This window comes from Xenopus tropicalis, chromosome 8 (genome assembly GCF_000004195.4).
Source record: "Xenopus tropicalis strain Nigerian chromosome 8, UCB_Xtro_10.0, whole genome shotgun sequence".
Taxonomy (NCBI): Eukaryota; Metazoa; Chordata; class Amphibia; order Anura; family Pipidae; genus Xenopus; species Xenopus tropicalis.
In genome coordinates, this window is record NC_030684.2 from 85,991,768 (window position 1) to 86,009,618 (window position 17,851).

At 37.8% G+C, this 17,851-nt stretch overlaps 1 protein-coding gene across 2 annotated transcripts in view; it reads right to left on the minus strand.

The window, feature by feature from the left end:
* eml5 (echinoderm microtubule associated protein like 5) overlaps positions 1 to 17,851 on the minus strand; it is a 99,717-nt gene that overhangs the window by 8,439 nt on the left and 73,427 nt on the right. Inside the window, exons 18-34 of one of the 2 annotated variants that reach the window (XM_031890802.1) lie at positions 15,567 to 15,775; positions 14,575 to 14,686; positions 13,929 to 14,056; positions 13,063 to 13,204; positions 12,267 to 12,419; positions 12,049 to 12,180; positions 11,751 to 11,839; positions 11,172 to 11,348; positions 9,788 to 9,989; positions 9,438 to 9,564; positions 7,284 to 7,298; positions 5,621 to 5,629; positions 3,876 to 3,954; positions 3,002 to 3,131; positions 1,546 to 1,644; positions 463 to 483; positions 190 to 363 (exon numbers count right to left, since the gene is read on the minus strand). In XM_031890802.1, the coding sequence (XP_031746662.1) occupies positions 190 to 363; positions 463 to 483; positions 1,546 to 1,644; positions 3,002 to 3,131; positions 3,876 to 3,954; positions 5,621 to 5,629; positions 7,284 to 7,298; positions 9,438 to 9,564; positions 9,788 to 9,989; positions 11,172 to 11,348; positions 11,751 to 11,839; positions 12,049 to 12,180; positions 12,267 to 12,419; positions 13,063 to 13,204; positions 13,929 to 14,056; positions 14,575 to 14,686; positions 15,567 to 15,775 (1,998 nt within the window). The remainder of the gene's footprint in view (positions 1 to 189; positions 364 to 462; positions 484 to 1,545; positions 1,645 to 3,001; positions 3,132 to 3,875; positions 3,955 to 5,620; positions 5,630 to 7,283; positions 7,299 to 9,437; positions 9,565 to 9,787; positions 9,990 to 11,171; positions 11,349 to 11,750; positions 11,840 to 12,048; positions 12,181 to 12,266; positions 12,420 to 13,062; positions 13,205 to 13,928; positions 14,057 to 14,574; positions 14,687 to 15,566; positions 15,776 to 17,851) is intronic. The other variant, XM_031890803.1, reaches the window with a different exon arrangement.

Below are 17,851 nucleotides of genomic sequence, written 5' to 3' on the forward strand. Positions count from 1 at the left end.
ACAGCACCCCATATCATGCAATGCAAACTATGCATTACTGTGGTTTAAAGAAAAAAAAGCTTGGGGTCCACTTTTAACTATATAAAATAAATACCACCCATATCTAATATTCACATCTAATGTATAATGAGAGGGTAGCTGCTCTGGCCTCTAATGTTTCTTTTGATAAGTTGGTGAAATCTGAGGTACCTTCCTGCCACTTCCATATAGTGACAGTGTGCTCAGGGTCCAACCCCACAGACAGCAGGAGTTTACCAGTGGCACTGAAGCTAACAGAACAGATGCCCTTGGAATGGTAACACCGCAGAACAGACAGAGTTTGTTTGCTCATTGCATCCCATACATGAATCGAAGGGGCTGTGGCTGCAAGAAAAATGATACAGATTTGATGTGAAAATTGCATATTTTCTATGAATTTCTGTAAATGTAGGTATCTTGTTATATTTTCTTTCTCTTACTTACCAGACATATCAGCTGCATCACCTGAAAAACATACATAAAACATACTGATTAATAAAACTGGAAATTTCTGCCATCACTAAACCCCTTCATAGCTCAGATAGCTGCCAGTTACCAAAGAGGCTAACCGATCCTCATCACATTTTCAAATACATTACTTATTTATATGTTTATTAATGTGGGCCCATGAAATGAATACCATATTGTTTCTACATTCTATTACTTAAACTTATGCAGGAAAATAGAGGATGTACTGGGGGGGTACACTTGTGGAGGTTTATTGCAACATAATTTTCTCTCCATTTCCTGTTGCCACCCCCCCCCCCCCCATTGTTGTTTACTTGATGTTTGACACAATGTGCAAACTACAAAGCCACACAAGCATTAAAAAAAGTTCACGGGGTACCAAATATGGGCTGTGATTGATTAATTGGTAGCCCCTATGTGGACTGACAGCCTACAGGAGGCTCTGTTTGGCAGTACTCATAGTTTTTATGCAACTAAAACTTGCCTAAATGCCAGGGATTCACAAATAAGCACTTGCTTTAAGGCCACTGGGAGCAACATCCAAGGGGTTGGTGAGCAACATGTTGCCCCTGAGCCACTGGTTGGGGATCACTGCAGTAGAGTAAGGAGTTGAGGAAGTGCAAGCATAGATCACTAAACCACATGCTCTACCACTTAAGGGTTTAAAATTAAGTGGTGAGCCCAACTTCTCTTTCTCACTACCATGGTGCTACAAAAGTGTGCTTAGAAATCAGCCAATAGCTCAAACATAAAACTGCAGCACCAGAAATTTGACCAGAAAATTCCGAAGTAGATATTGATAACTCAGGAAAGTGATTTATCATCATTCTGGAGCCACATTACACATTACATTATCTCATGCTGTGAGTTATATGACTCCATGTCCCTGTATGCACTCCAGGTAATCATGTACAATCATTTTAATGTGGTTCATACTTCTGATACTGTGCGAGAATAAGTGCCTGGATGTGCAACTTGTTCCACTATTATTTAAATGTATCAGAGTACTACCACTCTCCTTTTGCCCACACCCTTTTACACTACTGCATACAAACATACCTACTTGGCCAGTTGCCACAATATTGATGAATTTGGGATGCTGATTGACAGTCAGACACAATATGTCATCAGTGTGCTCCTGGTAGAAACTCTGAGAGCCTGAAAAATACATTATTTTAAAATTAGTACCAGGGAAATATATTACTGCAATTAGAACAGCAGTGTATATTTGAATATTTGAACAGTGACACGAGGTATTGACCTAGCGAAGCAAATATTCAATTTATTCTATTTCCATTCACATATATTTAATAAATTTAAGAACACATAACCGCATTTCTTGTAAAAACGTATTTAGGGACATTGTGCATAAACAATATGAATAAGATATGATACTGTATCTATGGCAGATTCAGGATACGTCTATCATTTCTGCTTACACCCCCATAAAGATGTTCCATGACCCACTTGAGATTTTTATCACCACTGCCTTTAAACCATATTTTAACTGCATATAACTCTTTCATAAAAAGGGCTGCCATTAGGGAGGGACAACTGTCCTGGGCCCAGTGATTTTCTTGATTCTTAAGGTCCCCATACACGGTAAGATCCGCTCGCTTGACGAGATCGCCAAGTGAGCGGATCTTCCCCCGATATCCCCACCTACGGGTGGGGTGTGAGCTTGAAGTTAAAAAAAAAATAATCCGATCGTTTGGCCCTGGGGCCAAACGACCGGATTATGTAGGCGGCATCAACGAACCGATGCGGCCCCCGATCCGACTGAATTTTTAACCTGGGGCCGATCGATATCTGGCCAATTTCAGGCCAGATATCGGTCGGCCAGCCCGCTCGTTTCTGCCCCTACACGGGCAGATAAGCTGCCGAGTCGGTCCAAGGGACCGATATCGGCAGCTTCTATCGGCCCGTGTATGGGGGCCTTTAGGGGGTATATTTATCAGCTGTGTAAAAAGTAGAATTAAGCTTTACCGGTGATGTTACCCAGGAAACCCAATTAGAGATGAGTAAATATGTTCCGCTTCACTTTGCTGAAAAATTCACAAAACTTTTTTTTAAGCGAAATTTTGCGCCCATGTCAACAAATTGCTGATGGCGAAATGCAGAATTTAGCTGCAAATCCATGCCTGGTGAAAAAAATTGCTCATAACTAGCTCTAATGGTTTTACTATAGTTTTTTTGTAGCTGATATTGTTAAATGGGATATGCTAGACCACCAGTGAGACATAAAAATCCTTTGGGGCAGTTTTATGAAAATGTGAGATTAGGGCTCACCACAGAAAGATTCACCTGCTTTCAATTCATTCTTATGTGATTTTAAGAAACATATTTATCATATGGTGAACTCTAATTTTCACCCATTAAAAATCCCATCGGAATGAATAGAAAATGGGTGATTTTTTCTGTGGTGAGCTCACATTTTCTGGCCCTTTGTATTAATGGTTTTCCCACTGTAAAAAAGCAGGATATGAAAGTATGAACCAATATTGTAGTCCCTTACCTGTGGCTACATTGTACAGGATCCCTACAGAGGCAGCATGGTATAGGATATCATCACCATCATTGAGATAGTGGACATTATTCCTGCAGTCTTTACCCCTATATCCAAAGACCAGCTCCAGCACCAAGTCCTACAATCACAAAAAGAAGACTATTTTTCAAAGTGTTCATATAAATATATACACAGGAGTGCAGGCTTATTTTTAACAAATACCTTTACTAGTGTGGCATCTACTGCCCCCATTATCAAGAAAATTCAGGAAGGACAGTTCATATTTTTTGACTAATTTAGTTTTTCACTATAAAAAACCTGGAGACAATCTGAGGTACTAAGAAATACCTTTACATAGTCTGAGGTACTATGAATAAGAATACATGTTGACTAATATATTAATTGCAGAAACAGTAGTTACCAAGATATTTTATAATGCATTCATAATTTTCTATTTCTCACTATATTCTGGGAACATTTAACATCTTGCAATTTAAATTTTGCTTCTGTTACCAATGTACATAAAAAATGATTTTCTGGTCAAAAGAGGTATTTTCCTCATTTTATCTATATCACTAAATGCACTGACATTCATAAATTCTAACTGGTGCATGATTTGTATAGATGGACTTATGGTTGATGTGAGTTTTGCTTTCTGTTAATGGTCTGGAAAAGGCTCTACATAAGAACTTTTGTTTTACAGTTTTCTTCTGAAAAGATTAGGTCACATTATATATTTACATTTGGAAGTGTTAAAAAATGTTTGACATGCACTTTGTAAAAATAAAAGTTGTAGCTGTAGCAGCTGCCATGTAGGAAAGCTATAGAGGAACTCTAACCATGCCACACCAATTAACTAAATTATTTGTGTATGCTTCCTTACCTCTATGGGCCTTTTCTTTTTCCCAACATTGTTGGTTTGAAGCTTTTCAGGTGGTGGTAACGCCCTACTAACAGGAGGTCTGAAACAGAGAACTGTGAATAAGAAAAGGCTGGTCTGTCACCCATATTACACCAGAGCAAGGGATCTGTAGAGGTAACAACTGATAAACTCACAACACAGATTCCGAAGTATAGAAACCAATCAGTAAATATTATGAGCACCAGTGCAGATGTATAACTTGATGTTATATGAACAAGCATGTTGTAAAATTTACAGTACAGAGTACATACTTTTATATGTACTTATTGTTATGTACCCAAAGATAATGTTAAGTAAAAAGAAAAAAAAAGTTCACCATAATAATAATAATATAATGCTGCTACTAAATATTATTCTCTATGGCACCTCTGACACCTTATTTACAAATGGATGCTTATAGAAGATACAAGGGTATCCCTTGAGAAGTTAAGATCAGAAGGAAAAAGTACAAAAAGGGATTTTTACAATGAGAACTGTAAGGCTGTGCAGTTCTGTTCCAGAGGTCATAGTGACTGATCTAATCTTTCACTTTGAAACCTCACTAATCTGTTAGGAAAGCTTTTTTCCCTTCAAGGTAAATTGGAGACCTCCCTCTAAATCATCTAGGGGTCATGTAGGAATTGCATGGGCAAAGGTTGAATGTCTCAACTTCAACCTTAACTACCATGTAACTAATAGTTAGTTAAAAGGTACCTTGAGTAAAGTGCTTCTTAACTAGGCAAAATGTGGTTTTTAAGTTTTTGATGACCCCTTTTAAAATTTCTTCTGTAAACGAGGGATGCATAAATCCCAGGTCCTATTTTATCAAGAAATAGAATCTTTTGAAACAACTTCACCCACTAAAAGGAGGTTGACGTATATGTACTACTACATTTGGCAATGGTCATGGTCATGAATTAAGACATTAGCAGAACCTGTAATCCATTAACAAGGCCTTGGGTTAGGAGGTGTACATCATCAATTCACCGGCCATCTAGAAAAATTCCTAAAATGCTGAACTGGCTTCCTACAGCCAAAACAATGACAGCATAAGTGCCAAATGAAGAACTTTGCTTACGATCAAATTACAACTTTGAAACCATCCTCTTCTCTGAATCTGTATAAATTGCTGTCATTTGTGAGGTTTGAATCCAAGCTGTAAGAACCCTACCAGGAACAGTCTGTTGAAATGAATGCATTCAACCATGAATACTGGAGAACGTCCAATCCACTCATTAACTTGTACTTGTTTTTTTTTATTTGAAAGTAACATGGCTCTTGGGAGTTCACCCACAGCTGTTAAATATGGAACTTCTCCTCCATTTTACACTATTGAAATGTAGCCCAAACCTTGACAAATGAATGCCATGCTTTTGTTAATATACAATATATTTTTTCTTAGTTTTAAATTGCTGCACAAAATTTGGCATTATACATACTGATCTGTACATATTACAACAAACATATTCATTGTTGAGAAATGATCTATTTTATACCTGTGCTTTTGACTTCATATTCACCAGTTACCAGACATAGATACCCCATGAAATACATGGTTCCAACTCCAGTGTGCTAGAATGCCTTAAAGACATCTACAATTATTCTCATCAATGAAATACACAGTTTATACTGACAGCAATGACAGTGTTAGTTGATGATATTAAATGGTTGACAGCTCATTAAATGCTGATGATGTGGATGATATAACACTTAGGGGAACAAATTACCTGGAACCTCTACACAGCAGCAAGTAAGAAAAAGATAAGAATTATACAAAGAAGGACAGCTGGAGATGGAGACTAAGAGAAGAAGCAAGATTTAAAAATGTAATCAGGTGCTGCATTATATGCATGGAACAACTTCCCTAGTGCTTTGGACCTTTGCTAGGCCAGTTATTTCAAGGGCAAGAAAAACAAAATGTTTTGTGCTTTTTAACAATATACACAGTGCACCGGGGAAATGTACAAGCTAAGTCTTGATCTTTCTAAATACAGCACAGGTACTCGTGTAAGCCTTAAACCATAAAGTATTTGCCAATTTTATGAATTTCTAAGTCATCTGTGCAGCTTCATTATATCACTGCATTTCTTATTAATGTGATTACAAACAGCACAGTTCATTTGTTTGTTGCAAATCCCTTGGACAGACAGGTTAGTAGGAAAATAATTTTAGGATCTGATTCCTTTGAAAATGTTGCTGAAATGGCTTGCATATATTCAGTGAATACATCTGCAAACACTGGCATTAAGCTTTAGTAATCGTTATACTCTTTAAAATCTGTCACTGCTCTGGAACATGCTGCTAAGTTGCATGGCCTCGAAACAAAATGATTATTCCAAAAGGTCCAAACTTAATTTGTATGAAGATAAAAAAATATCTCCAGAAGCAGAAATAATCCACCATGTGAACTACATAGCAAATGAACAATACAAATGAAATCTCATTGGCAGATCTGTACTTTTAGCTTAATTTAATCCACTTTTTGAGTTGTTGAAGAAATGTTCACTAGAACACACATAGTTGTTATGTAGTACATACATAGCTGTGTAAAACTGTGCCCTACAGCCCTATATAGCTTAAGGGCTCTGGCACACGGGGGAGATTAGTCGCCCGCGACAAAACTCCCTGTTCGCGGGCGACTAATCTCCCCGAACATGTAAGTCGCCGGCGGGATGGCACATGCGGCAGCGCGATTTCCCGAAATCGCCGAAAAAGACTCGCAAGTCTGGCTACACAGCAGCTTGATTAGATAAACTACAGTAATCTTTCTGAAAGTAAACACACAATATTTCCAGTGCTGGGTGAAAACACGTTATATTAAATGCCTAAAACCATATTTTCTTTGATGTTACTGATCATTTAACTGAGATTGCTACTACAACAACAAATGTTTGACTATTATTTTATTTGTGTACTTTTAACTAAAGCTTGCCACTTTACAAGTGTTTTCAGTATCAACAATGTGTTAGGAGGATATCCTGCATTGATAAGAAGACATTGCTTGTATCAAGCAGTACAAAGTTTTTATTGTCTTGCCAAGAGTGACAGTCCTGACAGCAAATTATACAAGTCCCTTTGGTATTCAGATAATTATGAAATGCAAATAAGTTTGGCACAAGATACATAAAGAAAAGTAATTAGTTGAGCATCTGTTGTTGCTTCTGGTTAGATTGCCAAGGGAAGCAGAACAAGGTATAAATTCACTTCATTGAGGTTTTCCAGGCAATTGTAATAGATATTGTTGTTGTAATCAGAATTGTTCTCAATTCTCAACAAAGAGCCTAGTGTATTAGTAAGACCTATAGGACCAACAGAATAAAAACCAGCTGTGGAAGTAGCGTTTCATTGACAATGGACTTTGTAAATTTCTCTTATGTTATGCCTTCTTACCTGACTACGCCCTGCCTTCATGAATGCAAAAAAACAAAAACAAAATAAAATAGTTAACAATATATTGGTAGTGGGACCAGAATCTCTCTCTCTATATATATATCTATATATATATATACTATATTTATGTAAAACCGTTTAACTTTTCCTGACCATGTCCAGACAAGGAAAATGAAATTATCATACGTATTGTTGTAAATCTAAAAATCTATTCTTGTATCAGTGCAGAAATAGAGGAAAATCAAGGGATTTTGTCATGATTTTTATGGTGTACTTTTTAATACTAAATTATACTGTGTATATTGCAAATAATTCATTCTACCATTAAAAATTTCAGGCAGCCGTCTTAAGTCATTGTGCCTAATCCTGTGTTTTCAGAAAGTAAACACTTCAAAATGCAACTGCTTTCAGATAAGATATTGTTTCTCCTAAAATGCAACTGGAGAAGTCATTGCCGGATTTGGGCATTTTACTATTAAGTGCTCTTCTCATATTTCCACTAGGTGGGGCATGGGAGCATTTTTAGCAGTGCAGGTGTCAGGGAGCAGTTATCTTGTTAACTGCCCATTGTTCTGCCAATCAGCTGCTGGAGTAGAGACTGACTAAAATTTATCAGAGCACAAGTTACATGGCTGTGGCACCCTGGGAAATTAAGAATATGTCTATAATCATGCCAGTTTTTAAATTAAATGTAAAAAAAGTCTGTGCTGTTTTGAAAAATGGGTTTCAATGCAGGATTCTGCTGGAGAAGCCCTAATAACATAAGCCTTATGGAAATAAAAATGAGTTTTCCCATGACAAAATCCCTTTAACAAAAAGACAACAAAGATACAATTCTACTACAATTATAGTTATTCTAGTATATTTTAGTCTAGTCTATTATAATGTATAATTACAGAAGACAACTAAGAAACACGATAGCGTTTAATAAAAATCTTTTAGCTCTTTGATCTCAAGTTTGTCTCTGTCTCTTAATAATTTCAGACTGAAACCACTAGAAGTGGAGATGTCTTCCCACTAATGTAAAAGTAATAAAGAAAATATTATACTATACCAATTGCTCTTTGTAGTGTCAGGTGCACGCTGCTTACCCAACTGCAAGGGGAACCATATTATCCAAAGTAATCAGGCTGCAGCACTCCGAATGGTGTGAAGGTGTTTATTTGTGCCAAAAAACAGGCAATGTTTTGGACATCAGCCCTTTTTTAAGCCTGCACAGTTGTGTTCTAAAACAGACATACTCCACCTCCCAGAAGAAGGCAAACCCTACCTCCCAAAATCTGGTATAAATACCATGGTGCCCAGTAAAATACAATCCCCATCAATTACAGAACAAGTGAAAATGTATCCAACAGAGACTGCTAAAGTGGGAGCTCTGTACTCCATGAGATTTTAGTGGGGGATAGCTCTTCAGTATTCTTGAACAACAAGGAGTTGGCACTTTTGAATAAAGGTATTTTTTTTGTCCCTCTGATCATTGTGACATTCAGGAAATGAATGTTGTGTCTTTCAAAAAGGAATTAATGGCTGGAATGAATGGCTGTAACAACTTATCCAAATTAATGGAGAGTGGAATCAAAACTGAATCATTGCTGGCCACCAGCAGAGAACGCGTCGGGACCCCCTGCAAAAAAATCTTTGGAGGGGCAATGGGCCTGCATAACTTCAGCAACAAGAGTGGCTATAGAGAAAGCAGACGTCATGGACTTTTGATATATGATTTTGGTATTTATTTTTGGATATATGTAAGTAAACATTTATAGAACTTGATGCTGACAATGGATTTTTATCACTGTATAATATGCTCATTTGGATTTCACCACACAAGGCTGGAGCTGAGATGGATACATATTTATTTGTAGCTTACCTTATATGGGCGCTATTTCTATAACAATACATGCTTAACATTAGCTATATACACATAATGGATACATTTTTACTTGTTTTGTAATTGATGTGGATTGTATTGCATTGAGTATCATGGGAGTTGTACCTGATTTTGGGAGGTGGACTTTGTCTGCCCCTACCACAATACACTTATTTAAGAAGGTTTTATTACACAAGTGAGCAGGCTTGGTGCCCAAAGATTGCCTGACTTTTGGCATAAATAAACACAGCATGATTACTTTGAATTATGTTTCTTCCCACGATTACCTCTCATCCAAAGAAAGCTCTTTTTGCTGTAAGTGTGGCTTGATTCCAACCATAGGCCGTATGTTAGTGGATAAGGCTTTGATGGTGTAGTTCATCTCATTCTCCCTTGTAACATCACTGTCATAACCTTGAAAGAAATAAAGCAAAGTCAAAAATATGCTAACACCAATCTTGTCTATACAAGAGAAACTCTCAAAAGCAACACACACACTGATTTAATTCTTCCAGAGACTGAACTGCAATAACAGTCATAGTGTTTTCCACTGCACTATTAACTTCCACTATTAAGAAACTATTAGAAAAGAGTTACTAGAAAGAATTTTAACACACATTTACTTCATCTGACTTACCACCATCTTCCTCAGAGTCTAGATCAGACTCTTCACTATCACATAATCTAGTCTCCCGGTGTCCTTCCATCTCATGAGTCCACAGCATGAGTGATGTATCTGAGCCACCCACTGTTATTAGCAGGCTGTCATCATGTATCCAGCGAAGGTTGGTAACATGTGAACTGTGCGCAACATACCTCTTAAATTTGCCAAATTTCCCCTGGGAATGACAAAAGAATGGGTTTCCCAACACAATAGGCACATTACTAGCTACATCATGTTAATCTTATTTACTAATTACAAATAGAAAGAAGCATCTGCAAAGTGTTTTTTCCATCACTTGAAGGCTATGGAAGTAATAAGCAGAAAAGTTGCATGCTAAACACATGCCACACAATAAATTGTTCAGCCTGATGAAAATTCCCAAAAGTTAAATGGAGAGCTACAGATTACCTGTTAGGCCTGTAAAAAGAAAGTTAGATGCAGTTGGTTATTAACCACTAATTTGCATCGCCCCCTGCTGTTTTATCTGTTGCCCACTGTAGCCTGCTACACCCATACTTTTGTGTTAGTTCTTGCTGCCCTTGGCAGTTGTGTCTTATCCATTACTTCTTTGTCATTGTTTATTGTTACATTAATATTTATTATTGTTACATTGTGCCCAACGCTGCTTCAGTATTGTACATCTCTATCCATATCCACTTTAAATTGATTGGCACCTGCTTCTTTATATGAATTATCTTTTCTATATGTGCCCCTGCTTTATTGCCTTTGTATAGCTATGTTCCAGTATTATCTTTTATGACCCCAAATTTCTTTTCTGCACATTTCTGACCACAATCATGAATTCTAATTTATTGGTCACAATAAACTTTATGTTTGTAAATTGACCTCCCCACTAATTATCCATGTCTGCTTTTCAATCAACCTACTCTGCTGAGTGTGCAGTAAAGTTAGCTTTCATAATATGCTCTCACGGATCTGGGGTTATGGGAATGAGGGTTTGGTTGGGCATTTAGCTAGCCAAAAGAGGCAACACCAAATAAGGCATCAACAGTATACTTGCTCCCCAGTCACACTCATGGTCTTGGCCTGACTGTTGCTAATGGGCTGACAGCCATAGGTGTAGGTTAGTATACCTGTATATATGCAGAGTGAAAAAAAGTAAGCAGTCAAACTGGCAGGGCTGCTATACATCCATGCAGTTAAGCAGAAGGCAGGGGCCCTTGAGCATACATGAATTAAAAAGTTAGTTCTTCCTCAATCCCTGGATTCTGTTTTTCCATGGAGTATGTCAGTTATCTTTTATTTAGAGTTTTATTAAGTCTATGCTTTTATTATTCATTGCTACAAAAATGTAATGAGTCATTTAAAGTCATTATATGTTAGCATAAAAACTTACTTTAACTGGGTACCGGAATAGCTTCACAAACCCAAAGTCATCCCCTGTTGCCAAAACTTTGCCATCATTCGTGAGAGAGGCAGCCATCACATCACTCACTTCTCCAATCACTGGCCAGATGCCCTCACAGCTTGGACCTTGAACACTTGTCCAAGATGCCCAGGAAATTTTTTCTACCTGAGAAATAGAAAGCTTAGGGTACATGTCTGATAGATCCACAAAGCCACTGTATGAAGAATCAGTGTTCTAACTGAAGTGCTGACTTTACACTTTATTTAACTACTTACACTATCGGTACATTTATATTTGCCATTTATGACTAGAGAACCTTCTGCATAGGTTTTATATTTTCATTTGACATGGTATTTTCAGCATTTGCTTATTGGAAAACACAATAAATATAAGCTTCTATAAGATTCTAAGATATAAGATTCTTTTAATACTATTTAAATAATATTTTTATATGAAGACAGTATCATATAGGTGTTGTGGAAAGAATACATTAACATAGGAACCTTAGATGCAATAAATGAGATAAGCCGAGGACTTTGCACCTAAGAATTTCGCTTCGCTTCTTACCTCATGGCTTGGAATATTCCTCTTTTTTCCACGTGGAGCTTCAAAAAACAGCTGCTCTTTAGCACCAGTATTTACTTGTATCAACTTCCCTGAAAATAGCAAACAGGTGTGACTGACCTCTTGGTACAAGTGATTTTTCATGCATGTAACTGGAAAGTAAACTTAGCTTAGGTTCCTAAATAATTTTTAGTACGAAAACATAATTGTACCTGATAGTGGATTGGAGAACTAACTTTAAATAAGGCTATAAGATTTGAGAGAAAGTAACAGGTAAAACTGGAAAGCCATGCATACTCACCAACTGTGTCCCAGTCTAAATGAGTGATATAGCTGGCAGATCCCTTGCAAACTCCAATCCTCTTGCTACTCATGACATTGTAAATATCTACAAAGTTATCATAGGAGGCAACTGCTAAATATTTTCCGGTACCTGAAAAATATCCAAGGTCCATGTAAGATTTCTAGAACTGAGATGTGTCTAGTAGTAGGACCATGGTCACTGAATGTGGTATTTACCTGGAGAAAAACGGATATCAGAGATGATATCCTTCCTGTGATGAAAAGAGACCAGATCTTCCAGGGTATCTGCATTCACAATGATAAAGCTCCCATCATTCAGCCCAACAGCCAAAGCCTTTCCGTCCGGAGAGAAGGAGCAGCATCTACCACCTTAGGGCAGAAGAATAATCTGGGCTGTAAGCATTAGGAGCAGACAACTGGCCAAGGAATTTTTTTTTGTAATTAAAAAGGCTACATTTCATAGCAGAGAAGACTGTAAGGCAATATAACCCAAATATAGTATATTTTATATAATAATAAAAATACTGAATTCTAAGTAAGTTTCCAAGTTTCCAATATACATTAATTGCACATTTATAAAGTTCTGTGATTAAAAGGCCTGTAAAGAAGGAGAATCATTGATGTTGGCAAGACACAGTCTTGTCTGGAAGAGCTGCCTACTGCAACTTTGTACATAGTACCTAGTCAGGGCAGGAAGAGCAGGGAATAGCAAAAGACAGACATGCTTCTTTTAGTAGCAATTATATTTATAAATTACACACACACACATCTCTGAAAATGTATTTATTGGTACAGTGCAAAGGTTAAAAAGTTGCTTCATGTTACTGTGAACTGGTATTTTCGTAATACCTGGGCCTATTTAATTACATATGTTTGGAAGAGAGCATCAGAAGAGAAGTGGCAATTAATCTGGTATAATTTCCATAAAAACCTAATTAATAGGTTGGCCTATATAATAAAGAATAATAATTATAATGTGCAGTAACTCATTTATCAGTATGGGTGCACTTACCCTTTTTCAGTTTACGCACCGCCAGCATACAGTGGCTGGGAGAAAGGTCCCAGATGCGCAGGGTTTTATCATCACTCACAGTGGCACAGATAGGTAAGTGAGGATGTGTGGCCAAGCCCCAGACCTCCCCCTCCATGTGTCCCTGCAGAAAATGAGAAAAAGAAAGATTTGAGTTGATTGATTCTACATAAACAGTTGGAGAAAATGCTTAAGGAAAAGCAAGACAGAGCACACCTGTCACTGCAACCACAGGCAGTCATTAATGCAGAGAGGCACATCTTTCAATGTCTCTTGTGTAACCTAATTTTGTGACATTATTATCCTCTGTCTGGCTGATAATAAAATACAGTAGGTGCGTGTGTAAAATGGGGAAGATCTCAATTTACTCTGCTTATATACTACACAGTTTCATGGGAGAAAAAGACTGTTGATATCAACAGAAGGTATGGATTTACTGCTAATCTATACATACACTGTGTTTCCAGCCTATGTTTGTATTTTATATGAAAATGCTATATTGCTGACCCTCCATATTTTTATATATTTGGAATAAGCTTAGGGGGCCAAAGCAACATCTCTGAAAACCTCTGAGCTAAGAGGTGCTATCATTTTCTTCCCTTACATTTACAGTTATAGATCTACCAAAATGTCCATAGTTAATAAAGAACACTGATGTTATTGAACCAGAATCTGTTCTAAACAATACAGCTGGAAATAACTGGCTGATGTCTGCCTTTGTACCCAGTTTCATGGTTCAGTCACAGAGTAGAGTTAAAGATGCTTCACAAATATATAAAAACACCTTATTGCTAACTAAAAGAACTGTAACATCAGCAATTTAGGCAAGTTTCTGGCCTCAGAATTACCTGAACAAGCAAAGTAACAGGTCCACTTTTATCCACCTCCAATATCTCACCATTCTTAGTCCCTACCAGGATATGTCCATGGCCTAGTGATATGGCACGAATAGAAGGATTATCTTCAAGTAAGAGCCCTGTGATAATCAGAGATAGAAAAAAACAGGCAACTGTGTTATTATTTCACAGACTGAAGTTATCACATTAAATCAATTGTTAAATAATTAACAGCTTCATCTGTATAATATTGGTATGGTTGCCACAGTCACTGGACCCATGGTATTCACCATGTGATACAGAACAGGCTCTAAGCTTTGGCTGCTCACAATTATGTAAAATTGTATCAAAAGGCAAGCAATCAAGCCTCTTGAAAAATACTCCAAGGGAAGCCATCATGGAGTTAGAATTGCTCTGTGTCCTGACATTCCTGATGAAGGAAAAAAAACATTATTTATTATTTCTTTAGATTGGCAAAAGGTCCTTAAACGTTCTACATCAATAAATCCCCACTGGGGCATGTCATGGTAACCTTCAATAAAGCATCTCCTATTTGTGCGCTTTCCAGTCATTGGCCAGTCTTATCTGTTACGGGGAGTAAAAATATGATAAAAGAAATGTTGATAGTTAAAAATCTCCAGTTGTATTTTTAGATTACCTTTAGATCCTGGAGCCAATGCGGCCCTTTTGATGGCATAAGTTTTGAGGCATCGTTCAAAAGAATCATCCCAGAGAGCCACAACTCCATCCTTCCCTCCAGTCACAAAGCCCTACAACAGAAAATATGATGTAAACAGGCTCCTGGCCCGGATCTATGGCAGGAACAGTAAATATACCCCAAAGTATCATGCCTTAGGCCAGTGACATCTAACTTGGGGTACGCACACCTTCTAGTATGTTCTGCTTTTGATGTTCTGCTTTTTGGGAGCTGTAACTCTGGTAAGTGGCACATTAACTGGAGAAGTGGAAAGACGTAAGGAGGTGAAATATAAGTGTAAATATTTAGGAAATGTTTAGGTTGGCTTTCAATTGACTTTCCAGAGTGGGAAGGACTAAGGCCAAGGTTAGCATGCATCAGTGCTGGGCCAAGGAAAAGGAGCCTCCAGGGCAACTGTGATGATGGGGGAAAGAGAGGAGGCCCTTGATTGTCCACCCACACTGGGGTGATGGGTGAGAGCAGTGATTCAGCAAGTAATAGTGACAGGCAGGCAGAAAGCTGAACTAGGGAAGGCAAAAAAAAAAAAATACATAAGTTTTATCACAGCTCCTAACTTTCCCCTAACTGGACCTGGATCTGATCTACAGATCCTACAGGGTATGATCCACACAACTCATTAGGGGTCATGTATAATGCAGACCACAGTGTGCAAGATGCAAAAAAGGACAGAGATGGTTGACAGCCCCTTGAATACAGACTGACTGCAAAGAGCAATATTCCCTGGGGTACAAGGGCTTAGTAAGTGATCCTGCGCCCCTTATCACTTGCCTCCAGGAATATAATATGAGGGAGGACACCAGTGGCCGGGGAGCGATAAGAGGGATCGGGTCTGGGCCACTGGGGCCCACTGGGTTTTTTCCTGGTGTCCCGGTGGCCTAGTCCAACCCTGAATATGACCTTTACTATGTTGCATAATTTAGGCTGCCTCTTACCTTATCCAAGGCATGCATGCTAAACACTGGTCCATCATGGGCTTTCACTGTTTTCATAAGGAACAGATCCCTCCAGATACAAACATCCCCTGTGGAGGTGCCAGAAAAGGACATCTCTTCTGTCCAGCCATACACCACAGACATCATTGTGTCAATTTTTGCTCCTGCTCCTGTACCAATACAAGCCTTGCGACCAATGAGTCCCCCTCCTGGCAGAAAAAGGAAACAGAAGATTCCAAATTAAATGCATAACATACTTTTAATGAACTTGTGAATTTTATTTTAATATCTAGATTAATTTGTGCTTGTATATCAAATATTCTAAGTTCATCTACAGCTATTTCACAAGCTGACTGTACTTCTGAAAACCTTAGGTGAGCACAAATAGTTGTGGGAAAACATGTTTTTTTTTAAACTCATCCATTAATAGTGTTGCTTCAGCAGAATTCAGCACACATTTTTTATATTTAACTTAGAAATTTGAAATGAGGCTAGTCATTTTCTTATTATCCCAGGTGGCCACAACTAAGTAACTCTGATAAACTTCAGTCACTACTGCTGCACGTTAGAGTTAGGCTGATGCCACACGTGGCGTTTTTACGCTGCGTTTTTTCTCAGCCTAAAAACGCCACACAAGCCACACATGGCGTTTTTCAGCCTAGAACTGGTGACGTAAGCAAATCCCGTTGCCATGGTGCTAATAGTGTGAAATAGCAAAAAACCTGCGTATTTCTGCTAGGTCTGGCAGCTGCCTTTGCGTATACATAGGAATAGCTTGCTTTGCAAGTACTGGCGTATTTCAGCCTACGCTTGAAAAATCCGTGCTAAGGCGTTTTCTAGCGTATTTACGCTTTGTGTGGTTTGCTTCGCGTCTTTTCAAGTTATTTCTATGGATGATGATATCAGGCGTTTTTCAGCCGCCGAGAGAATTAGAAAATACGCAGCGTAAAAACGCCACGTGTGGCATCAGCCTAATATCACCTCTCTTCCCCCCACCCCAGCAGCTGATCAGCAGAACAATGGGCAGGTAACAACATAGCAGCATCCTGACACCTCTGCTAAAGGATTCAGCTGCTTGAACTGAAATTGTCTAAATGAGCTTCAGGCATTTCTCTCCAGCTAAAAAAAAAAAAACTTCCCAATTTGTCATTAGTCTCAATTAGCTTATACAGTAAAGGATATATAGATATATACACATAATATGCACTTGTAAATAATAGTACATAAACTTCTATGAACAAAAACTCCAGATTCTAAATTCATTATACAGTGAAGTGGCACACAAAATACATTAAGTACAGTAAGAGACAGAGAGTAGTGGCACCAAAAAAATACATTAAATACAGTGAGAAGCAAATACTTTAAATACAATGAGAGGAATGATTTATTATATAGGCACCCGAAGGCCGCCCCCCCATAAGCTGCTGCTCAAGACACTGGTCCTCTTGTGTCTATATATAAATAATAAGAATCCCTTTAACCCTTCACTAACCTTTGAGTACATTATGGAGCAGCAGAGTGCCTGCGCCAAACAGCATTGTGTTCTCCACATTGCACCTGGCCAAGGCCTAGTATATGAACACTAAGAAGTACAAGTACACCCTATGGTGTTTTTTCATTTGTATCTGTGGCTTTAATAAATGAAACCTAGTAACTTGCGGTCTTTCGTACACCTTTTGACCACAAACAGATGTCATATGTTGAATTCTTGAAGATAAATAAATAAAGGAGAATAAAAAATAGGTGGAAATGTAATAATAAAGTGTATCAGAGTGCCAGCGATGAGAAAATAAACTATACACCGTACTTTAATAAGATATAATTTTAAAAAGAAATTGTGTTTTTTGCATGCCTTTTATCTCCTATAAAGTCTAAATGCTTTTCAGAGCCAAGCTTTATAATATTCCAAAATAAAGAGAAGTTAGATCAACCATCTAATTAGAACATAGAATGAATGTGTAATTATAAATTTGTCCACTAGGTGTTGCTGTGAAATCATCTTTTCTAAAACTATCCTGCTGGTTTAACTGTTTCAAGTAACGCAAGTGCCTCCAATTCATAACTTACATATACAAAAGATTATCCCTTTTTTAGTCAATCCTAATGTTAAATCTATTACAGTAAAGATATGGAAATACTGACAGCACTTTCAATGCATTATATACCTTCTTGTGTTTTTGGGGTTTTTTTTATTACTGCTTTTTATCTGCCGTATCAGTATATGAATTGCTTGGGAGTGGTAGGGTTTTACCAAACCAGGCTGAATGCCTTCATAGCTTATTATT